General features: G+C 42.1%; 1 protein-coding gene across 1 annotated transcript in view; it reads left to right on the top strand.

Annotated features, from left to right (window-relative positions):
• Window positions 1-25,709, top strand: part of LOC127067902 (mucin-5AC-like) — a 234,005-nt gene that overhangs the window by 126,997 nt on the left and 81,299 nt on the right. The window contains exon 6 of the mRNA XM_051003315.1: window positions 4,392-4,482. Within this exon, the coding sequence (XP_050859272.1) occupies window positions 4,392-4,482 (91 nt within the window). The remainder of the gene's footprint in view (window positions 1-4,391; window positions 4,483-25,709) is intronic.

Below are 25,709 nucleotides of genomic sequence, written 5' to 3'. Positions count from 1 at the left end.
CTCATTCATCAAAACCTAACGGAGCCCAACGGGCTTCATAGGAACGCGCGAGGTGTGGGATAACCGTACGCTACGTTGTAGCTCGTGGTACTTATGATTTGTGACCTTACGCCAGCGTACATTTTCGAAACGTTTCTAAAAGGTCGACTTTTATCGTTAATCCACCTTGCGCATCTTTATTTATTAACACGCTACCTTTCGAAACGTTATCTTTACGCATTTTATCTACTTCCAAACTGTTCCACCTCTTATTGCACTGCGCTGTGATGGCGTCTATCGTTTAAACGACTATTAATGCTTAGAAAAATTACGAACGGATTATTCCGAGAAAATAACAGCCGAGAGGAAAATATTGAACCGATCGACGTTGTTTTCAGTCGTCGAGATTCATCGGACTCAACCTTTTATTTTCCCTTGACATTCGACGTTCCTCCAAGGTGGGTGTTTATCGCGTTTGGCCGAGAATCTTCGCGCGGCAAAGCCAACGACGCGGAAGCACAAACTAGAAGTAAAGGTGAGAAGCTGTCGATCCTGTCACATGTCCAATGAACCATAGAGACGGGCCATTACCTCTCTTTCTCTGCCGGGTTCCGAAGAGAAATAATAAAAATGCCATTAGTGTCGCAGCCGAGGCACAGGACAACGTGAGGCTGGAGACGTGAACGTTTCACCCCAGATTTCGGACGATATATCTCATCCCCTTAAACCACTTTAACGTCTTTGTCACGGACTTTCCCACTTGACGAGGCTAATCCTTCTTCCCTCGTCTCTGCTCCCGCTTGCTTCTTCTTCTCATTCTTCCTTCGAGCTCTTTCGTACTCTTCCTTGGTCCACTGACCGAGAGTGGACGTTCTTAAAACTCTTCCACGGACTGGAATAAAAATAATTGCTTCGTGATTCTGTACCCAGCCCCTATTATCTGTGTAACTTCTCAATCTTTCCTCTTTTTCCCAACCTTTCCCCTTTTTACACATCTTTCCTAGCTATGCTTCTCTGATCTTTTCTTTTTCTTTTTTTTCCCTCGTTCCTCAAAGCACGACCGAGAGGATATAAATCGAGAGACGCGAGAGAAACGAGATCGTCCTCCAAAATAAGATAACATCTTATCTACTCCCTCCTAGCAGCTTCCAGGCGAAGAAAGAAAAGAGGACGAAGAAGAGAAAAGGCAAATTCCCGAATAAACACATCCGCGCCTCTTTATGATGGCACTTTGCAGATTCACCCTCGTTGACGCTCTCCTCCTTGCTCTCTGCTCTGTGTACCGTGCGCATTATTAACTTAACCACCGGAAAATGTCAACCGACGGGCTCACTTCTTTCTATCTATCTTTTTCTCTCTCGATCCTTGCTTTTCTTTATTTTAGCGCCCCAGCAGTCCGTTGTCATCTCTTCTTTCTACTCTCGAAGCCTCGTACGACCTTTATCTTTATCGTTTTGCTTCAAAGACACCTTCATTTTATATATAATATACAGTATAGTACACATCGTGTGTTTATTCCTGGAACAAGCGCTTCCTTTGTCTCCTCCTAGAATAAGGAGAAAGATCACGAGGATTTTTCTTACTCCAACATATAGGTACCTATACGTAAGACGTATTCGAAGGAAATAAGGCTCGATATCGGATTTCTAAACGTTTTAATCGTCTGCTCGTTCTTTTTTTCCCTTTCCCCGTTCCTTCCTCGTTCTCTCTTTTTATCTCCTTCCTCTTCTCCTTTTCTCTTTCGCGACGCGGAAAGTCCTTTTCCAGAAAGGAGTTATCGCCGAAGGAAGGAACTACAAGCACCCACCGACGGTCGTTCTACCGAAAAGGGGCTGGAGACGCCCGGCGGGGCTTGAAACGACCCCCGCAAGCCGAGGCTGAAGTCTGAAAGATAAGGTGCCCCTCTTCTCTTTCGCCTACCTCCTAGATTATGGAATGGCACTTTAATTACACTAATGGGAGAACCAAATGTTAATTACAATTCGAAGTCTAAAAGAGAAGTGATTCGCGCACGATGGAAGGAAGGCAAGAGCGAGAGAGATGGAAATCCGAAAGAAAAAGATGTCGGAAGAAAAGGAAAAAGAAAAAATAAAGAGTGGAGTATATCGCAATTAGTATCGTTCGAAACGCCGTCTCTTCGCCAAACTGATTTTCGTTTTGGAACGAGTATCAAAGGAACTTTCTCATTTTTCTTGTTTTCGCTCGGTTGGACCCCATCTTGTTTCGTCTAGAAACTAATTCCAGCGAAGCTATTTGAAATGATACGATCACGACAACAACAAGAACATCGAGCCATCGACGATGACGGAGGCGACGGTGGCGGCGGACGGGTTTCAATTTAAAGTTGGACGAGCGTGTCGGGATTTCAATGTACAAAATGCGTATGCTAAACTTTTCGCACCCCTTCTGGCCAAAACCCTCTTCACCTTTTCTACGTCGTGCATCCTGACAGACGAGAACCGTGGACACACGAAGCAAACGGTGGACAACGTTACGTCTGACGTTCCGACGGGAAAAATCAGCAAGTCTGATCAGCGAGCACGGGAAGTAGAAAAGGACACAAGTAGAACGCAGAGTGGTACAGTAAGCCTGCTCGTGGGACAAATGTACCGTGAATACTTTGAAGTTCGCGTCCCAAAGGACAAATTACTTTTTTCGAGGCGTACCGTAGTCGGCCTTAAAAATCACCCTTATAGAAAACTCATCGAGAGCCGATTAACGAGAATGAATTCGATCGACCTATGGAAATTGGAATGTTCAAAGGAACGGGAATAGCGATACTCGCTTTTTTCTAACATTTTCCTACTCCAAAAGTCAAATAGTCAGGCGTCTGCAAATCCGAAAATCGCAAGACCACTCTCTGCTGTGGCAACGATGGCCAACGAGGGGAAAGATGGTAAGGGTAGAACGTGATTGATTTTGCATACGACGCGGATTGGACAGGTTTGAGAAATTGGACTGACTTTCTGGCTGGTTTGGTCTCTCCTTTAGCCATCTTGCCCCTCGAGCTACGTCCCTTCACTTTTCCCAACCTCTTCTTGTCTCCGTTCATCTCTCTCTCTTTTTCTTTCCATATCGCAAGTGTTATATTACTGGACGTTATACGTGCTCACATGGACGCGTATGTACATCGGTGTGTTATGTATATGGATAGAAATATCTTGCCGCGTATCTCTTCACGAGACGAAGAAGGGTTCCCTCTCGTATCTTTCGTAGGAAAACATCGAAGGAGATTGGCCTCGAACGAGCGATTTGTGCGATCTTCGAGGACGTATTTATGAGCATTCCAAGCTCTCTTTTTCTCCACGCCTCTACTTTCATATTGCACTCGCCTTCGACGCAGTAAGTTTCGCGCGTGTCTTTCCTTATAACGTGCAAATGGATGACGTAAGGCAAGCTACAGTCTTGCTATTGGGTACATTTTTCACGATAGCTACGTACGATAAAAATATATTATATATCTTTATTTTATCTTTCTTTTTCCATGCATAATCCATACATAACAACTATAATTCCAATCTTATGTTGCGAAAAAGTTTTTTTCCTTCTAACTAATACTTTTCATAGCGTAACATCTAAGTATTTAAAAATTAATAGCACCAAGATGTCGTTTATATATTATTTGATCATTTAGTAATATTCCTTAGTTCTGTCATATGATTTAAACAAAAAATGTATTTTTTCTAGGAGCGCAAAAATGAAAGATCGTTTCTATGAAGAAACTATTCATAGACACTTTCGTTTAACGCTATCTACCGACGTCAGAGTGGATAACAGATCGAACGATTTATTCTAAACCTTTATCCTAGGGCCCCCTCGAAATTTATGAAAGAAGACGCGCGTTTAACCGACTCGCTCAGTCATCCCTCACCACGGTGTTGAAACTACCCTTCCACTCGGCGGTCTTCTCTCGCTCGTATTCGTTCGTTCGTTCACTCGCTCGCTCGCTCGCTCGTGCGAGCATCCCCGTCGCACTTACTCTTCCTTTGCTCCCTCCTCCGTACCATGCTCGCATGTCAGCCCTTTATTTTATACGGAGGCGAGTCCGAATTGCTCCTGATATTAAAGGAGATGGTTCACCCTTGGCACGTGATCGGGATACCCAAATCCTATGATCGGACGACTAGGGACTTCCTTATTGGCGAAAGAGGCTAAAGTCGAGACAAAACGCGAGGGCGAAATCGTAAAAGAAGCTCGACGATGACAGAAAAAAGCTTGCTTCGTGAGACTTCCATCACAAAATGTTTTTTATTTATTGATAAGGACTTAAGCAACGAAGACTTAGAAATAATCTTTTAAAGGGAATATAACGGGATCGATATGTTTCGACAGATCTAATCAAATTGTATTCTTATTTAACTTGTAAATTAATTCAATACGATGTACTAACGTTACACCACTTCTTATTTCAGTTGTACTTGAGCAAAACACGGCAGAGTGGACTTTTGGAAGATCCACAACAATCTATCTCGCGAGCAGCTTGTCTAAACCCACGCCAACAAGGTAAGCTTTCTACCATCACAACTCTCTTTTTGCCAGTTTTTGTTTTAAAGCTTCCAAAAATAGCATATTTTTTTTTCAACGGCGTCTATAAAAATCCTTGGAATATTCGCCGTCGCCTCCGTCGGTCTCCACAGACGAGCACTTTCGTCTTGCTCTCCGAGCAACACTCCCTCGATCGTCTTTTTCTCGTTTCCCTCTCGTGCGAGCGGAAAGTTTTCTGCGTCGTGGAAGAACTACTCTTCTAGCGTTTAATATCGTAACGCTGGAATATCTCGTCTCGTGCTTCAGTGCTTCGAAGTTACGTAAGGAACATTGGAGAATAGTAAAAGTTTTCTGAGAAAAAACTGTTTTCTCTCTCTTTCTCTCTCTTTCTCTCTTCTTTCTTTAGCAAGATAGTGTCAAACATCGATTCGAAGAATTTTCGAATAAATTCCTTTGATTACAAAATCAAAAGAAAGAAATATCAAAGAAAAATTACATGGGAAAATGGCAATCGTCGGGAACGATTTTCCAGATCATTCTAAGAGTTCTTTTCTACGATAGTCAGAGCTCGACTACCCCGATAGGGGTTTCTGGTGGTCGATGACAACGACGAGAACGGTGGTGGGTGATTCGATGCCGCGAGACAGAAGAGAGGGCAAGGCCCTGCTATCATACATAACCTCGCGACGGGTTCGCATAAATATTCTAATAACTTCGGAAACTAATATGATTGCGTCCACCAGGAATAATATCCAACTATATCGTGTGGGCATCGAGTAAGCCAGCGTAATACGTTGGTACGTGTAGAATACAAAATACATAAGTCTTCGTATTCGTCGTTGTGAAGATAGAGCGGCGACAGCGTCGACGATTAAGTACGACGAAGTGCATGAAGGCTACTAAAAGCGATCTACTCTAGTCATTACTTTCATCAAACTTTTTCCAACTTTCGTCGGCTTTCAACAGAAAATAGTCATGGACATTATAGGGATTTCGTGAATATAACAAAATCATTATTCGTGGAGGTTCAGCAACATTCACGATATATCGTCACTTCCGAGAATTTGAACAAGTGGGCGGATTAGTGAAAAGAAAGGGCAAATCGAGAATTATCTCCACATACTGGGCAAATGATTCGTACTCGAAGCCACATTTCGATGGAGTGGCCATTGCTCGAATGGTCTCAGACGGTCTCGAGATGGTATAACCTCTGGACCTTTGGTCGAGTATCGAAAACAAAAGGCCGACGTTTCAATTAGGTCCCTTATTAGTTAGCAGCGATAATAGGGCCAGCGGCGGTCGAAGCGGCAACACACCAGGGGCTTTCCAGTGCTTAACCGAAGGTTACGTTAGGACCGTACGGGTTGTTTGCGTGGATTCAGCTCTTACGATATTAAGGGTCGACCTAGGCACTCTCCTACAGCTCATCGTCCGAGCTCTGTGCTTAGACCAGCCAGCCCATTTCCCTATACGTAGCAGACTCCGATCCGTTGAAGGAGTAGAAAGAGGGTAGAAGGGAAAGGGGAAGGGTAGCCTTGGTTTCTTGCATGGCTCGGCTGTTCTGTCGGTCGTTAGGTCGATTGATTTTCTCGCGCAGTGTAAACTCCTGCTGGAGAGTCAAAGTGTACGAAAATGGTTGATGTATAAAGGTAGATAGATAGGTAGTAGGTATGGAGGAGATAGTCCGGTTCGATGTGGCCAAGAGAATGGAAAGTACACGAAGAGAGCAGACGAGAGAGCTGTCGAGCTAGGAGGAATTTGTCGCGAGGAGTCGGTTGCAGCAGTTGCCTGTGGAGAGCCGCAATGATCCTCTCGTTTGACCCCTTCTATGCTACCGCATGGTACCGCTTTCGGGTAGCTCTCTCTTTCCTCTCTTATTCTGTACACCATTACTATCTTCGTCATTACTACTCCTCTTGCTTTTAGCTGCTGTTATTGCTCCTACTATTCCTACTAGTTGCAACCAATGCTGCTACTATCGCCGAGACACCCTTTGGAAATTAAGTTAGGGTTACTCAAAACTATATTTGCTCTTCCATCTTCCGGTTAGAAAACAAATATGCAGGAAAGTCGATTCATTCAATTACATGAAGGAGCATTGAAACAATAACGTTCGAAATATAATCAGGTTATTTTATAATATATCCGTTGATCCGTGATTTACTGAACAACTCAAGAATTTTCTTCGACTTGGAGTAAAACGTCAATGAAGAAGTCTTTGTCTTTTGTTCGTTCATTCTGTTTAAGTGTTACCTTCTGCAAGTTATATTTATAGGATTTAGCATTGGTTTTAGTGTCGACATGGAAGACATAGGCGAGGGACCATGTAGCGACAAGAGGTAGGAGAGGTACGTGGCAGGGGAATGGTAGCGACATCTTGTATTGTCAGATCCCAACGCGACAAATTCATAATTGCGTTAATGCGGTACGGCGAGGGGTTCTTGCCGCAACCACCGCAAGGCGCGCCCTGGCGTCTTGTGGCTACAAGAGAGAGCTGAGAAAGGAAGAGAGAATTACAGAGAGAGAGAGAGAGAGAGAGAGAGAGAGAGAAAGAGAGAGAGAGAGAGAGAGAGAGAGAGAGAAGTATGAAAGAGAAGGAGGGAGAGGATACTCTGACGGTACGGGCTCGTTAATCTTCCGAGGATTACCCAAGGAGGAAGTATCGCCATTGTGCCTAGGCGTTCGTTTTCGGACCGATAATTATTAATTAAATCGCCCGAAGGAGCCATTCTACGATTTATCGACTCGTCGACTTTTTTCATCGACGTTTCATTATCTCACCGTGTTCCCCGTCAAACGCAAATATCCTAATTATGAGAAAAAGAGACAGGATACCGTCGACAAGTTTACTTTTCTCATATTGCGTAGCTAGCCTTCGAATAACCTGGATTATTTTGTTAAAAGCTGAGTGCCACTTTGAAAAGTAATATGTTTCAAAGGACATTTGTAAGTTCTTTAAACAAATTCATGGGGCTTCGTTTGATTTCGAGGACGTTTCCATTCGTTTGAATCCTATCGAGTTAACCGCAAAAAACTACGGAGGAGTAATTAATCGCGGAGAGTTTTCAATGATCGAACAAATCGCGTCGAAGGGTCATCAAATCTGCACGAGCGAACACGAGGATGAAAAGAGAGTAAATGACAAAGAGAGAGAAAGGGTTGCGTACGCGAACGGTCGTGGTAAACGGGATGAGGGTAAAAAGGATGGAATTGCATGGGAGCGAAAGAGCAACGACGAACGAACGAGTCGAAATAAAACAGTGATATCGAGGCATTTCACGCACGAGCGAGAACGTTTAGCAGATTCAACGTGCGTGCCGGCACTCTGCTACCCTACCGCGGTGAAACGTCTTTTTCTCTCTTTCTCTCTCTCTCTTTCTAGCTCCCTCTTTCAGTTCCTCATCCCTTTTCTGTCTGCTCTTTACCCTACGCTCTCTTCCTCTATAGCCCATACCCTGAGCGAGCTCACTGAAAAATACTGCTCTCGCTGACACCTGTAGCTTCGACATTCTACATACGTACGTACCTACTCCATGGTACCTCTGTGCTCGAGATGTAAAAGAGATGAAGGGTAAAGGAATCATCGTGGGAATGTTACAGATATTAGAAGAATCATGCGCTAAGAGTTTCGAAATTACTATTACAGTTGTATACTTTTTCTTATATATACTTTCATATATTTTAAATCTGTTAAAGTTTCATTTTTAGCGAATCTTAAGATTACCGATTCGCTGGGTTCTTTGACAGAACTCTCTTTCTCAGTTTATCCAAAACAAGAATTGAGAGAAGAACGAGGTATCGCGACATAGAGAGGGGAACGAGCTCCACAAGTGGTGGACTTTACGGGACTTAAGATTAATCCTCATAATTACGCGATCTCCCTCTTCCACAACGCTTTTTACACGCTCGTTCATAGCAAGTCAACGGTGGTAGCACCTCCGTGAGGAGAACCCGGGAAAGGTCCGTTTTGGATAGTGGAAAAGACCCTTCGAGTGAGAGAGAGAGACAGAGAGAGAGAGAGAGAGAGGTAAAGAGGGCTCGCTCGGGCGACCATAAAGATATATATCAGGTGACAACCCTGGTCATCCTTTACGATCTTTCCCTTCTCGAGGTTTTTCACAGATGGTTCGGAGAAAATCAACCCTCGAGCAGTCGCGTGCCATGTTGTCGTCAAGTTTTTTTTACTTATATATACGGTATATTCTTTCTTTCTTTGAAATTTCAAGCATCTTGCCGAAAATCGTTGACAATTTTCGAATTGAAGAAAATCAATGAATTATACGTCGAGTCGAAGTAGCCAAGCGTAACGGCGAAGACTTGGATGCGAGGAAAGAGAGGGCCCGTTAACATGGTGGATTGGTTCTCATGAAGAAGTAACGTGGATCGTGGGCGTGAAATCGGGCGCCGGGCAGGACGTCCGCTCGACTCGGCAGCCGTGCGGACAATAAGAATCGATATCTTAATTAACGAACGCCAGTGGGTACGCCGTACGCGAGACTCCAACTCTGGACTGGCTGGACAGAGAAAAGGAAAGAGAGAGAAAGAGAGATATTCGTCGTCATCGTCGTCGTCGTCGGGGGTGGACGACGAACACTGCGAGATCCGGGCCCGGTTTTCGATAGGGTAGCAACGCCGGATGCTGGACCGGATGCAGGAGTCTGCGAAACCCTGCGGACCTCACTCGCCGTCCCACCGGAAGCGCTATTCACGCGGCTCTCTCGCTTTCCTGCGCCTTCCCGTCTTTCTCCACCATCTCCTCGTCCCCATTTTCCTTCTACACCACCCACTCATGCTTCTCCTACTTGCGATCAACACCGCTGATACAACTCTGAATAAACAATTCCCGCATTTGAAAAAAGTTTGTCTCGAGTTTATGCCCCGAAAAAAAGCTTCCGCGCGAAAAAACTTTCGTTTATGTTTGTGCTGGACCATGCTTCAAATTTAAACACGTATATATCTTTTTTCTTTTTTTTTTTGCAATGAGAAAACAAATCAAATTAGGAAGAGAATCGAAGCATATAATAATTTGAGTTACACGTCGGTCAGTAATATCCAATACGACAAGAAAGAGGATACTTTCGGAGACTAGGAGATAGTTGTGGATGCTCCGGCCGATTAATATCAACGCGAAAGAAAAAGGCGAAGCAGTCCGAGCGAATTAACGGATTGCTGGGGCGCTTATTCCAGAACGCTTTTACCGCGACTGACTAATCCGATAAAGTGCCGAGCTCGCACGAACCTCTTTCTTTTGGTGGACACTTATTCCGATAGGATGTGACAGTAAGTATTCTGTATTGACTAATAAACTCTCGTCTTCGAACTACTCGCTAACGAATATACGCTCTTCGTTCTGATATTTCTTCGTCTCTAAGCGCGAATCGTAGGTATTAGATTGATCAGTCAAGGAATACATTGCTTTCTTTTATTCATTCGGATCTTTAGTAATTGCTAGGAGTCATTTTTATCAAGTTTCTTACTCCAAAAAACTTTTCGAATTTCGAGTTTTTTCATGGTATCATTCGAAGGTATCCCTTGTGCTCCGTCAGGCTCGTCATGGTCGCAATGGCGGGTACCTCAATCAGGACTCGCTTTGGAACTCAATTTCACGAGAGAGAGTATTTGCTCGCGCTTCGGGTGGCGGTAGGTTTGACCTCTCGTTAATCACCAAAGGACCCGAAGCACGAAGGCGAGTCAGACAAGCTGTGTAGTTGACCGCAACGGCTGACCGTTGCCCCGAGGACAGGCCCTTAAGGGAACCGAGATACGAAATACCAAGACCAGATGGCTTCAAAATTGACTGTACGTCTTGTAGTCTACGAGAGGACGCAACTTGCGAGAGAGTTAGAGAAATCTCTTTTTCTTGGCTCTTTTGATAAATCGAAGATAACGATTATTTTGATACGGTATCGTCGAACAATGCTTGACAAAGCTTTAGATATTGGATCTTTTTACAGCAACAAACGTATCTTTGTATGACTTTACGTTTGGTTTTTATAACATTATTATTTAAATAATTTTCTACTCGAAAGATATTGTACGTTTAAACTATTTAACCGTAAGTCGAATTAACGTTAAACCGAGCGACGTTCGATGCGGTAAACGATACCTGAACCGATTTCTCACACCGATGGAGGAATAGCTCCGGGCCATCGCCGTCGTTTGCTCTTGCGCGCACCACCTAGTCATTATATTAGCTGACTCTGTGATTAGGCTATGCTATCGTTGCTTCAGAGATGATTCCCTTCGAAACGTATCAGTTCCAAATTTCTCTCCTTCGTATATACATATCTATATTCCTACACGTATATCAATATTAATACTTGAAATTTCTAATTCGCCTGGCTTGAGAGTGAATGAAAATATAACTAAAGTACAATGTTTATTTGTAAATAGGAAAGACGATTTTGGGTTTGATAGTAAATTGTTGGAAACCAATTTTGTAGTAGGATACCTACGATATGTTCTACCATAGTCTCCTGACGCATATCGTTTGTTGGTTTTGCGGTCTACCATAACGCTTCCTCGCGCAAGCCTCTTTCCCTTCCACAGGGAAAAGCAAGGCTTGGAAACGTTCTACGAACAAGGACAGCTTCGAGTTGAATCTTCTTTTTTGTACAAAACAGTAAAGGTAAATTGTATTCATGTGCGATTCCTTGTTTATGTAGAAATTATTGTTAAGTAATCATATAATCGAAAGAAAATAAAAAATCTAACTAAGAAAGTAAAGAAAATTAAAGATGACGAAGATCTTACTCTGGGATCGTGTTTGCTTTGTTCTCGAACACGACGAGAATTTCCGGAAACGGTTTTCGACCGCAAGACTTCCGCAGGGTATAAGCAGAGGTGACGTAATTACTGAGATTAATGTGGCTTTGAGCTTTTAGTGGCAAACGAGGCGCAAGCTCGCTCGCCTTTTATTTTGTGGCCTATCATTCGGTTTCGCGCTCCTCCGTCCTGTCTTCCTTTTTTTTTTTGCCTCCGGAAAGTAATTTGGAAGACGAGAGGAAACGCTTTTAAATTTTGCTTATCCCAAGAACTCGTATTTACTTTCTCTTTCTTTTTCTTTCCGTACCCTAAACTTTAAATCTTCCCCTGCCTCAATTGGAGAACAATCTCTCGATCCAATTTTTATCCCTGGCATTTCTATAACGGATTAACGTTGTTCTCTCAAATAAAACAATATATAAATATCTCATTTTTATTATTCGTACAAGTCATGGTAAAACATAAAACTGCCTTCTTTAATACCTTAAACGAGATCTAGCAAGAAGATTTCTACCAAACACTCGAAGGAATGTCACTCGACCCTCATGGAATTTTCACGGTTCGTCGTGAGATCTTTCTGAAGGAGGACTTCTAGTGCCAGTTGAGAGCGAGGAAATCCTCTTCTCACTGCGTAGTTGAGAGTGAGAGTGAGAGTAGGAAAGAAAGAGAGAAAGAGAGAGCAAGAGAGAGAGAGAGAGAGAGAGAGAGAGAGAGACTTCCTCCTTTTCATCCGAAAACACCGGCAACGACTCTTCCTCTTACAGCATGGCTCTGCAGAAGAGGGCCACTATTCACAAGCTCTAGTGGAACCCCTTTCTTTCCCTTCCGTACGTCTGGGATATGCCGTCGCTGCTCAAGACAATGATATCGCAGGAAGAGGGAAGAAGCACCTCGGTCCGCTTTACAACTCCCGGTGGGGCCGGCGTTACCGGGGCGAAATTAATATCATAAATAATATCGTAAAAAAAATACAACTCACAGCCAGCAGACCGCCAGCACGACGTTGGCGTTACCGCGAAACGTTTCTCTCGCGGCTTGATAAAGAACTGGAAGGAAGAGAACAGGAGAGAGAGAGAAAGAGAGGGAGGAAAAAGAGGGAAGGATCGTAGCGATTCTGGCACGAGCACTCGTCGCGCTTTTGAAAGGACTATAGGGATGGGATAAGATCTTGGATTAAGGGGAAAGACTCTTCGTGGAAATTTCTCGTGGAAATCTACAGATTTTTGAAAAGACACGGAAAAAACGTTAGTCTTATTTATAGAAGCTCCTATTAATTCTGTGATTTACAAACGTTACTCGACAATCAAGAGAATATCAGAGATGCGTGCAACGGCTGTTGATTTCTCCCCCTATACGCATACAACTTGACGTTACTACGGCAATATAATCATTCTGATGGCACAAAGCGGCTACCCGTTTCCGTACGACGACAATCGTATTGGATACGACAGCCTTACCGTGCCTTACGCGCCATCAAATGTACTGATGATACAAACGATATGACGTATGTATGCGGCGACGACGCTAATTCGCGCCATTGTCGTATTCGTCGTAGAGAACAAGTGAAGCCACAGGTAGTGGAGGACTCGAATTTCGCTCTTGGAAGCAGCGTTTGAGTCGTCGTCTGAGGAAAAATCTCTAGCATTGTCTCAAGAAACAGGCATCTGTGATAACACTACAAATTCGATTTTCCTCATTTGTGCGAAATGAAAATGAGGAATCAAGGAAACGATTTAAGAATGGTTCACAGATATTAATTAATGCCTCTTTGGGACTCTAAAAAGTTCTTCGATCGAGAAAACCATCAAACTCCTGAAACGTTCCGGTATGAAGATAAGGAACGGAATCGTTAATCGTGGCTATTCTTGTTAATCGCGTTTCCCGCGTTCACCACACCGAGGTCAGGTCGACTCTCGGCGCTCATTAAGTTTTTGGTTGTCTGCCAGGAGGTCGGATCCTGAGCACGAGAGATCTCTTCTACGGATAACACTGCGTCCTCAAAGGGTTAGTCATTGGGCTTAGTTAGCCCGCGGCAAACTTGCCAGGTTTAAGCGAATCTCTCTCTTTTTCTCTATCTCTGTTCTCCATTTTCGTTGAAGAGTCGTGAATCCTTTCGTATCCCGTTGGTAAGAAGAAGAGAGACGATAGAAGGTCAGAAACGGCCTTTTGGGATGAAAAGCAACCTAGCGATACCACCTAATGGAATTAAAAGTAAGCCCAAAGGTAAAGGAGAAACTTCTCGCTCGTTTACCTCAGCAAATATGCTGTTGTGTACTTATATATATATATTTATCTTGCCGTTAAAGACCCTTTGCCGAACGTTCGAAGGTGATGACCAAGTATAGTTTTACTGAAATTCGTAGACGACATGTTTCTTGTACGAGAACGTATGTGTTGGCTCGTGTGTGCGTAACACCTCTATCATATTCCACATGCATGCGAGCAACGATAGGGGCGGCCGATCGTTATCGTTCCTGGTTTCCTTGCCTAAGCAGAGTTTACGCAACCGCATCGAGCGGAAGCGTAGAAGCGTTCCTTGCGTGCGATTAACTTCGTGTTCCGTCCTTCTTCTCCATCTTCTTATGAAATTCCTTTTTCCCTTTAGTAACCGCCCAATATATTTGATTCCATACGAGGAGACTCGCTACATTTGGGTAAATGGGTCAGAAATTATCGTTGCGTACTTCCAACTCATGTAACTTGCTACCAAGTCAAATTGATCTCGCGTGATTCGCTAAGTTAGCTAGTCTCACAGATATGTATCTTTATTATTGGATTCTTGAAGCACGTTATTGCACGGAAAAATATTTCTATAATTATCTCGTGGTATGAGTCATATACCTCGATAAACTTATATTCGCTGCTAAAGTAATCGTACGTAGGAAAGTAGTAAGCATTTGAGATCGTAAAGAAAAAGAGACGAGAATGAAAGTGAGAAGGGTCGAATCTCTTCGAAGGATATAGAATCGTTACAGTACTGCTGGGTCCTATTCTTTTAACGAGGTCAGAAGTTAAAAAAAATCTCGTTTACTCGATTGACGGGGAAGTATTATAGTGAGCAAAAAAGAGAAAGAAAGACGCGAGTAGAAGAAAGGACCTGAGGCTCCGAGGCGTGGCAAAGGGTAGCGTTTTACTTTTAACCGACCGGTGTCGGTAGCCGTGTCGTTCCTGTGACTTTAGTGGCATCGTAAACTGCGAGTACATAAACGAACTCAGTCAATAACAGAAAAAGAGAAAACCGGGGAAGGCAGTCATAGGCGAGACTTTAGTACAATCTCCTTTTCGTTGCGGATGAAGTTTATGGTTTATTAAAGAAAAAAAGGTGTCACGGTTCTTCTTAAAAGGATGTTATTTCTGAAAGGTAAAAAATAAATTTGGGAAAACCAATATATTTTATTAACGCAAGAATCTTCTTTATTAATTAATTTTCAATCAATTACTTTGTAATTAAATAACAGAAAAAGTATTCCAATTAAATCGATAACATTTATCTAAATGAATCCTATAAACTTGCCTCACTTGTTCAGTTCTAACTTACTTGAATCTTCAGGGTGAATGTATACGAATTCGATAGAATTCGCGGACCATCGCGAACACAAGGTCGACCGGTTTGCTTCGATAGGTCGGATGGAAGGTACATCCGGTTTGGATAGCGAACGATAATCGCGGCTCGGTAGCAGAACAGGATGAATAATGAAGTGAGTCACACCTTGGCCGGAAGGCTAGATTCACCCCAGCCACGGCAGACCCCAAGATTAGCCCTGAGTTATGGCGTTAAGATCACATCTAATTGTATCAGTTTGGTCCACCCAAACCAGTTTCTATCTTACTTATCCATCTGTGCCTCTGTGTGTGGCTTGGACCACCGCTATAACCTGCTTACTCGGCCTTACTCCTTCCGCGTCTCTTCCGCGCCATTGACTAGGACCTTAAACGCCGACCGACCGTCGATTTGCTTAATCTTGTGCTTTGCCAGGACTTTCGTCTCTCTCTCTCTCTCTCTCTCTCTCTCTCTCTTACTCTCTCTCTCTCTTTCACGTTATGTGCTACAGAGTCCCTTTGCACCAACTACAACTGTTCGTGGGCACGCTCAATTAAATAAGAAAAAATTCGGATTTCTCGAGAAAATAAGAGTTTTAAAAGGAAACATTTATTAGTTTTCACGTTACTACACTCTAAGAAACTAATTGGTTCGGAAGGATTCGAATTAGCGTATGGGATCGTAAATTTTCAGTTTTACGGGAGTCACGGTTGAGTCAGCTGATAGGATAGGAATATTAGTAAGTTTGGTCTACGCTAGAAGATGTGAGACGAGTATGAGAGGGGGATCGTAGAGGATCGGAGCGAACCGAAGAGAAGCATTAGAGGCCAGGGATGATCACTGAGCGCGCAGCACTAATCAAGACGCATGATTATAGGCCCCAAAGCGCCCTCGAGCACCAGCAGCTACTGTTGTTCATAGCCAAAGAGAGAATCCACCGTGTTGTCATTCGTTCATTGTTGTCGCTCTATATTCGAGATTACAAGCTCTCGCTTTTTGGTCTCGAAAATTACTTCCAAGTAAATTACCGCTAGACGATTCAATGAGTTCGTTTGTTAGTATCGTTGGAACTTGTGAAGATTCATTTTTCAAAATAACGAATTACTCGCTCAGCCATTTTGGCTTTTATGCGTTTAGTGGGGCATAACAACGACGGCGTATCCTATTCAACGGGATATCTCGTAAGTGCGTTAAATTGCGACGAGAAACGGAGGACAAGCAGACAGTTGATGTATTAAACCGCACATAATTCCGTTAATGGGTCGTTATATCGGTGTGTAATCGGTCGTTAAGTACGTCAACCACAATTACACCCATTGGTATCAAACCACCCTATCCTGTATTCCTGATTACTATGGAATGTCGTAACTACCATTCTAAATGTTAAGTACGATTTAGCGAAGAATATCGTATCATTGTAATCGCTTAACAACACATGGATAAGATTTTGATCTAATTCTAATACGATAGCGTTGAAACGGTAGGCTTGTTGGAATTCATGCATGGTTTTCATAAAAAACGTACTTTAGATTCTTTCATCAATGAGATTGAAGAAAATCGATCAACATTTTTCGATAACGATCCTTTCGACTAACAGGGTCTTCACGAGCTCTTCTGTAGCCCAGAGGGAAAAGAGGATCGGTTGGAGAAGGAGAAGCCTCGTCGTTCCGGTCGTAACGCCGGAGGAAATTTCACGACCTACGGTTCTATTTGAGGTTGCACTAAGCAAGTTAGCAGAACCCCAACGTATCGCGTTAAATTATGCTCAGAAGCTACGTGGCAGCCGCGAATATGTATATACACGCACACACGTACACACACATGCACGCATATATATATATATATATATACATACATACACATATACACGTAGGCACGCATGTTGGGTTCACGTAGGAGAGCGTTAAGCACCGTAATCACGGTAAGCGCCATGCATTTACCGGCTGAAATCGTTTCAGGAAGGCTTCGATGTCACGCGAGGCATTAGGTCGCAAGAAAAAGGAAATCATCCGTCTCCATTTTCTTCTGCTGTCAGATTGTGTCGCACTGGAAAGCAATCTGCTTGAGGGTTCAGGGGCTGTTGGAATACGCGAGGAATCGATTTCCGAGCGTTTCTAAGAATAAATAGAAACTTTTGCCGAATCTATAACTAAAAATTTAATGACTAATCGTTAGATTTGATTTTTTTTTACTTCGATTTTTCACAAGTATTGTATTACGTTCAAGTTCCTTCAAGTTCCCTTCAATCGTCTTGCAAAGTCGACTCATCGATATTGGTTATCTCCGTTAGTAATGCAAGTAGTCGATTTCGAGGCATGTGCCTGCCAATCTATCGTTTATCCACTAAGTTCTGGATTGCTCGATACAAAGAAGTTCACGAATAGCTCTCAGGGCAGAGGATAGAGTGTACAAAGGAGGAATCCGATTTGTAGAGCAGTGAGGAGATAGCATACAAGAGAATAGGAAAGAGAGAAGGAGAAATGAGGGACAGAGATCTGACTGGTTCATTAATTTTATGAGCGTTGAGTTTCCAATCCTGTCGATCGAATGCCGCAATGATTCTAGACAAATCTATTTTAGATAAGTTTGATAGAAGGATGTATTTGCGCAATTCGCTTTGAAGAAACAAAAATCGTAAGGATAAGTTTAAATTGCAATCTAGTTCATAGGATCAGAGAATATATTGTATAATGTATTCATGATTTGTTGGCGTTGTATAAATGAGTAAATAGAAATAATTTGCAGGGAATGACTGACAATGAATGACTTATTCTTAAATCACATAATCACTTATTCTTAATTACGAAGTTAAGAAGGAGAGTTGAATATTAAAAGAACAGTGAAAGAATTTGATCGACCCTTAAGTGATTAATCGGTATTATTGATGATAGAAATAGAGAGCGTTAAGTGAAAAAGCAAAAAAATGAGGAAAAGCACGTGATTAAGAAAAATCAAGAAATGATATAGTTCTTTTTAGCTTTGCAAAAAAAATTGATTATCGGATAGATAGTCGTTAATCGGAGGTGTTCTGACTCTTGCTAGGCCAAATTGTAAAAAATAACGAAATAAATTGATAAACCTTGTTTGATATTTAGAGGCTGCTCAGGGTACTATAAAATATGCACAAAATATATAAAAGTAATATTAACACTAGACAAATAAATAATCTCTGTCCTTAAAATTGATTAATGTATATCAAACATGAAAACGCAAATTTTCTTTTTTTTTGAATAAACTTTAGTATGATTTCATAGTTCAAAATTCGTTTCTTTTTGAAAAGTATCATTTCTTTTAGAAAAATATTTCATTTTCACGATATTATAATCTTTCCATTCTTTTTTGGTTGTTAAATTATCCGTTTTTGATCTTAAATATTGGTCGGTTGAAAATTATCGAAAATTACGACTCTTTTACGTAGAAATATTTCTTGTCAATATATAGCAGCGGCTTCTTTATCGTCTTGAAAGATCTTTTATTTTCTTTTTTTATTCTTTTCTTTCTTTCTATATGCGATGGTGTCGAGTCAAGAATTAGCCAAGCGAATGAGAGAGAAGCTGGCTGGTCCCGCTGTTAAAGAGTATTCATCACACCCTCCGAAATCTGCCGGAGACGTCTTCTATCTTCGAGACCCATTGAAAGTTTCCGTTCATCTCCTTACCTCCTTTCACTTTCTTTTTCTTTCTTGCGCATATAGAAGTGGCTACTGAAAGAGCGCACGAAGTAACATCATACGACAGTCATGGCAAGGGTGCCGTACGTGTGTTTGCTTTTATTTAAATTGTAAGTTAGATGTCATTGAGAAAGCAGTCGGAGAAGGCTTTTAGCGAATGGGAAAAATATTTGTGCTAAATGGTTCGAACCCATATGGAAATAAGTTCTGGGAATAGCAGCTCGTCCGGACCACTGATCTTACTAGTAGCTTCTTATTTGCGAAGAAAGAACTCTTTCGGGTGACATGGTAATCTTTTATGCATAGAAACGTCTAATTGCGATACGATAGAATTTTGCGATATCATATTTAAATAGTTTCGAGATAAAAAAGAATAGTCGCATTAATTATCAATACATCATTTATTCAGTATTAATATCTCAAATAATATAAATTATATTAATAAAGAAGGAAAATAGATGATAGATCTTAATTATTCGAACGGAACGTCGACGAATCGAACTTAAGGTGGGTGGTGTGGGAGGATACAACGGACGAGAAGCACAGTTTTACATTTGCATAGTCGTCAGCTGTGCTTCCTTCAACTTTTCCTGTGACACACCCTCTCGACTCGGAATTCTACGGTAAACTCTGGAGACGTGCGCGTGCGTGTGGGCCCATGCACTTTCATGGAATAGAGAAGCGGGCCATACGGTACTAAAGAAATTCATGCGGTTGGGTATAGGTGCTGAGGATAGCACCCGTGTATTTCTAGTCCTGATTCATAATTGCAAATTTCCTTCGTCTTGTTTATGCAGCCCTAGCTGGTACCGGTAAATCCCTTGGCAAGAAGTTAAATCGTCAGGACACTTTTTGTAAAATATTTTACGAAAAATTTTTCTTATATTATTATTATTTCAAAATAAACTTAGATCAACTGTATATATGTGTATATATATATTGTTTGAATATAACAATATTATAGCATGTATCTTTTTAAGTATTTCAATGCTATACTGCGCGATCGACTAGTTCACATTTCAAAAAATAGCAAATTTAATTATTAATCGTTTTCACTTGGCACTTTGCACTTGGCATTTTTCGATTAGATTTTCTTCAATAACCCTTGACATTAAACGGTTAAACAATATTATATAAAATGTTATTATCTTCAAAGTTAATTAAAATAAAAATGTTATCAGAAACTATTATCATATATTGCGTAAAGTAACGAACAAAGTGATTAGTGTGCCATCAATATCGTTTCTATATTTTTTTCGTACTGAGTTATAGGAATCTCTTTTAGAAAAGCCGTCGCGCGTAGGGAAGTCGGCTCACGTGCTCGCGGAGTCATATATTTTCACTTTGGCGCACGTGTCGTCACCTTCGTCGCCTTCTCGCAGCCGTCGTTGATGTCGATGAGAGTGATCGAAAGAAAAGAACGGAAAGCTCCTGCTCTTCTCTTTCTCGATACAAAAGCGACTCACGGAGGGGAGAGACGATATTACTGTCTCTTTCTTTCTATCTCTCTCAATATAGAATAGAGAATGGAGATACGATGATGCGTTCGGTTATGCATTATGCATGCGCGAGGAGCAAAAGAGAAGAGGATCGCTAACTGAAAACCGATTTCCAGTGTCTTGGACTTTGCGAATGCGCCATTCTTGGAGAATATTCCATGGAGCCCTCTGTAAAGCGACCAATTTGCTTGCAGGTGGCTTTGAGAAATTTCTCTTCTTTAACAATATATACTTATACATCGAAAAAGACTATGACATTATATGACGTTTGCATTTGAAATTAAGAATTACTCGACTATTCTCACGATAGATATTTTACCGAGAACATTAATCCACATATATACATGTATCATCGCATACATATTTGTCCTATAGGACGATATCAAGATTATGTAAAATCGCTTAAATAACGCTCACCGCTAATTCGCCGAATTCATCAGCTTGAATCAACTCCAAGGCAATTTACGCGATATCATAGAATACGACACGCTTGAGTTTGCGGAGAGATCGCTGTTGCGAGTTCCTCTGAAGTGGAAATGCGATCTGTGGATATACATAATACACGAGTGTCTTGAGGTGACTATTACATAGTATACATTTTAAAGAGTGATATCGTAGAATGCGAAAATTCTTCTTCAACTTAAAGTTGACTTTAACTCGTTGGAGAAACTAAGGAAGTTCGAAAAGATCGTTTCTAACAAAATGAATCTTTTCATAGATTCGTTATCGCTCTGGATTTCGTTCGAGCAAAATCTTTCTCTACCTCCTTTACTCAGGGTAGTTTGTCCCCATAATCACGTTTGTTTTATGGGCCGTTACGCGGCCAGATACTTTAACTAATTGTATAATTGCTTCCAAGCCAGCCGGTGGCGGCATCCTGACGCCGGTATGTCGCCGTACGTCCGGCTCTCGTTTCCTTTTTTCTCCCTCCTACCCTTTCTCTTTCTCTTTCATTCTAATACGAGTCAGAGAGACCAGGCACGTTTTGTAGTGGTAGCTCGCTCAGATTGTGCTTTGGTAGAAACGACGGAAAGGAACGTAGCCGTAAACAGGCAAAAGCTCCGGCCTCGTTCGTCCCTGTTCATCCCAACCGCTTAATTGCGCGAGTTTTAATTTGCGAAATGCTGAGAAAAAGGGCAAAGCAAGAGAGAAAGGGAAAAAGAGAGAAAAAAGGAAGCAAGGTTAACGCCTGCCGTTCATTCGGCCTTTCATTAAGACCAACGCTCTATTTGTCGTTGACTCGGCAAGCGTTACTTTTGAGACAGATTGAGAAAAGGTTGCGGATAATTATACGGCTCATTCTACATTGAAATTTTAGAAATGCAAATGATATTAATTGTCACGGTTATATAGAAATAATGAAACTGAAGGAATATTTATATTATGTGGATGTACGTGCAACGTTTTCTTAAGATACTGCTCGAAATATCATTTCATCTATCGATCCGCCAGTTAATATTCAACGCGAATAAGATCTTGCTCGCATGTTCGTTTTCTCTCTCTCTCTCTCTCTCCCCCTGTCCCTCGAGGCAAAGGTAGCAGGGCCAGCTAGCTTCATCAAATATTTGCTCAATCACCGCAAAGACATTTCACTAAGTTGGCGACCGTGAATCGACCTCTTCTGCCACCTCGTCCTCATTTGCCTTCCTAGAAGTATTTTCTCTCGGTCTGTCGGAGTTCCTGGTATACGGGAGCAAAACGATTTTATAGCTAAAGTCAGCAGAATCCTTGCATACGTACGTTGCATGTACATACATACATACATACATATATACATATATACATACATACATAATCGTTTCTCTCGGATTTCCATTCAGAATTAACATTCTACTTTCCTTTAATACCAGGATTAAGAACTTTCGAAGGTGCTTCTAATGCGTCTTAAAGGAAAAAATGGAAGGATCACGTTGATCTCGATGAAGTAACATTAAAAGATGTTCTTTTGCACGGTCCGTTGATTGAAATTCGATTGAAAACGTAATGGACGTTCCTGAAAGTCCGTCGTCGTCGCTGAATTCGTCGTAGTCGCTGGGGTGATTTTACGAAGTCCAGAAGTCGTCGTGAAGAGGGTGTAGAAAGGAGAGCGAGATTCTCTTTTTCTAAAGAGGGCAAGCGACGGATTTTGGCGGAGTCGGTCGCTTAATCAGAGAAAGGTTTTTAGAGCCCTTTAAATCACGTAACGCGAGACGACGACGTCACGGAGTGGCATGTCGATAGAGCAGAGTGCTGTTGATAGAGCTGGAAGGGTCTTCTCGTCTCCTGGTCTCCGCGGGTGGGAATTAGCTTGGTTGAATTGATCAAAGCTGTTTAAACGCGGTCTCTTATTAAAGAAATCCATAATCGCTTTGGCGCATGAAAAGCAGCCAGCCCTCGTTCCCCGTCAGCCGCGAAAAACCGACGATCGTTGCTTTTCCCTTCCACCAACGCATTCGACTTCTTCTTCTTCCTCCTTCTCTCGTTTTCTGCCTTTAGTGAGAAGAAAATCCAATGGAGAGAGGGCACCTGCTAAGAAGACGAAGTCCTCGCGGCAAGGTTCTTACCGGCTAATTGATGCTGTCTTGGGTGGTCGCGATTTATTTCGCCAACTATCTTACCACTCAGTAACTTCGTTTTTTCCGATTGACAAAAAGAGGGGAACTTTCGAGAAACATTGGAAAAGAAATTCGAATTAGCTCGTTGAATGACATAGAATCTAAAGAAAGAGAGAAAACGAGACGGAGAACGATATGATTTTAGCTATAGATAGGATTTAAAGTAGATACAACCCATCGCTGTAGGGACGATTGCTATAGTCAAAGTTATAGTCATAGATATAGTCATTCCACGATCGAAGACCCTAACGTATTAAACTTTTTATATGTACATTCATCACACTGTATTATTATTACAAGGTGACCCTCTTTGAAAGTGGAACGATATTTTTCGCGATTTCATTAACAGGAAGTGGAAAAATACGTCGTTGAGTGGTGAAATCGTCTCTTCGAGGAGAGAGAAAGAGAGAGAGTGTGTTCTTGGTCCGTTTCGACGAGGCACACGAGGGTCGTGCCTCCGTTACGTGGGATTAGCAATTCATAGCCACGTCGTTGTTACTGTCGCCGTGGCGAAGGGCCGCCTACACTTAGCTCGCTGGCAACACAATGGCAATAATAATAATTAAGAAACATCGTAACGGCAGCATATTCGGAGCATATCTCCCACTTCTCTGTTCTACGACTTTGGACTCTTTTCTCTCCCTTCTCTCCTTCTCCTTCTTTTTCTCTCTTTTTGTCTTTCGGTTTCCTTCCTATTCTCCCTTGCTGCTCGCCCATTCTCTTCTTTCACCTAATCTCGAGGCCGACGCTTGTTAAAAACGCCCGTGAATATAAAGAGTTGCATTATTAAAGAAGTTCGCGCGACTATAACAAAAAGTTTCGGGCTACGCTGAGGGAGGAAAAAGCAACAAGCTCGGACGAGACGGAGTATGCAGGAGAAAGAGGAGAAAGAGGAGGAGAGGAGGGGGTGGAGGAGGAGGGGGAGGAGGAGGAAGAGGGCTGAAACGAGAGAGAAGGGGGCGTCAAAGAGGAGCGAGGAACGAAGCTTCAAAGACGTTGCTAAGCACGATGGAAACCGAGCCTGATGGTGATTGATCCGAAAATTGTTCTCGATTAATTATTCTATCGATATTGATACTGCTTCTTCTTTATTTAAATTAATACGACGGCCTACTAAGGTAGTCTTCTTTCGCTAATTTAATCTTTCACTTCTTCTAAGCAGTTTTGAAAACAATTCGTACTTTCTCTTAAATAAACGCATTTATTTCAATAGATTTTTATTCTACTTTTTATCGTTACCTTCCTGGTAGTCGTCCAGCTGCTCGAGCTTCGGGAAAACAAAAACGTCGTGAGACAAGAAGCAACGACGCATAATTAGCATAACGACACTAATTAAAATACAAATGAAGAGTCTTAAGACGCTCGATGGTGGGTGACTCATTATCACCAAGCTGTCTCTCTCTTTCTCTCCCATGGGTAAAAGTCTTTTCTTTTTCTATTTTCTTTCTCCACATTTTACTGACATTCGCAAAACCTAATTATATTTAATCGCGGTATCGCATCGTTCATGGAGGGACGGAATATCGTTAAGACGGTTGTATTTTGAATCTACTATAAAAATCTACAGCTGGAATTTATCGAGCCCCTTAAGATCAGATTTTCCTAACGCAAACTGGTTCGTCGGAATAAAACATATTTTTATGACGAATTATCCGTACATATAAAATATTAACGGTGGCTAAATTCGTTCGATTATTGTGAAATCGATCATATACTTTGATCAATCAGACTCAGAGGATGTTGCACGCGCGGATGCTCGCTCTCGTTTTACGATACGAGCCACGGAAAAGAGCAAAGCGGAAAGGGTGCAGACTGAGGGTGAATGTAAGGCGAACGTCGTAAGGCATTCTATTTGGCCGCGTAATCCCTAGTTTACGTGAGACACGGTAGGCACGGGTATCCAAGAGAACCGAGGAACCACGGAACCCATAAATATGATTGGAACATCGGGTGGCCTCGGTAGCATCGTCCTATAGAACCTTAATCCCTCGGCCCATTCACATAGGATTACGCTGCGTTGTCTCTTACCGTCTTCTCTTCCCCTTACGACGACCCTATCAGATTCAATCGAACCTCTTCGGTCAACCCCTTTGACTACTCCACCGTCATGTCCCTGCCAAAGGATGTTCCTTCGTGGAAAGATAAAGACGTAAGAAATACTAGCTGATTTTTCTTTCAGCAAGAATTTCGATTTGACTTTTATGAGCTATACGACTTCCTTAAAATCCTATGAATGAGCTAGAACGGGGGAGGAGAATTAGCAAGAATTTCGTCTGACGGTGTTTTAGGTTTGCTGTGCACGTAGCATTAATCCTAGCCCGGTGCTTATATATTTCGCTCGGTGTGGCTTTCGTTTTCTCATCCCTCCGAAGCGGCATCGCTCTTGAAAAGGAGAATGAGATGGAGCTGGAGAGGGAGAAGTAGTAGAAGGATGAGGCGAATTCTCTCACTCAACTCTACTCTCCTCTCTCTTCTCTTTCGGTTGACACTTAATTTCCGTTATTCGTACGCAGTCCTCAGTACGCCAGCTTTATGTCACCTACCCATCTCCTCCTTCTCGCTTCCACCGCACAACCCCAAACACTGTCTCCTTCATTCTCCTAGTTAACCATCCAATCCTCCCTGTCCTATACACAGATCCTCGTTACTCCTGTGGCTCGTCTTTAGACCAACGAACCTCACCGATGGATCTGCAACCCCTTTTGCGAACAAAAAACGTGCCTTTTTCGGAACGAAAGAACCTAAACTTTCTCCGTTTGCGATCCGCATAAAGACACATGATGTAATGATTCTCCTTCCTTGTAAGTTCACAAATCCAATTTCTAATTCGATATTATTACATCTTTATCAGTGTTGTTGATAATAACAAGTAACGATGTTAATTATGGTCGACTGATCAGAAACTGACGATTTTTGCTGCTAGAAAAATTTGATGGAGGATAAAAGTAGACTCTTCTCCTTGTCGACTGTGAACGACCGATAACGTTTTTTTTTTTTTTAGCTGAGTAACGGAGACGTCGTCTAGAGACGTCGCCATGGCCGTCGCGATCGTGAGGATTACATTGTCGTAAAATCCCAAGAAATTTACATGAGGAGTGCTCGCAATAAAATATTGATGCGCCAGATTTGAATCCCTTCATGTCAAAGGGAGAGAGTTGTCGGCTATACAAAAGAGA

Source organism: Vespula vulgaris, chromosome 1, assembly GCF_905475345.1.
Source record: "Vespula vulgaris chromosome 1, iyVesVulg1.1, whole genome shotgun sequence".
Classification (NCBI taxonomy): Eukaryota; Metazoa; Arthropoda; class Insecta; order Hymenoptera; family Vespidae; genus Vespula; species Vespula vulgaris.
The sequence above is the reverse complement of the archived record's forward strand: the minus strand, read 5'-3'. Positions and strand labels throughout refer to the sequence as shown.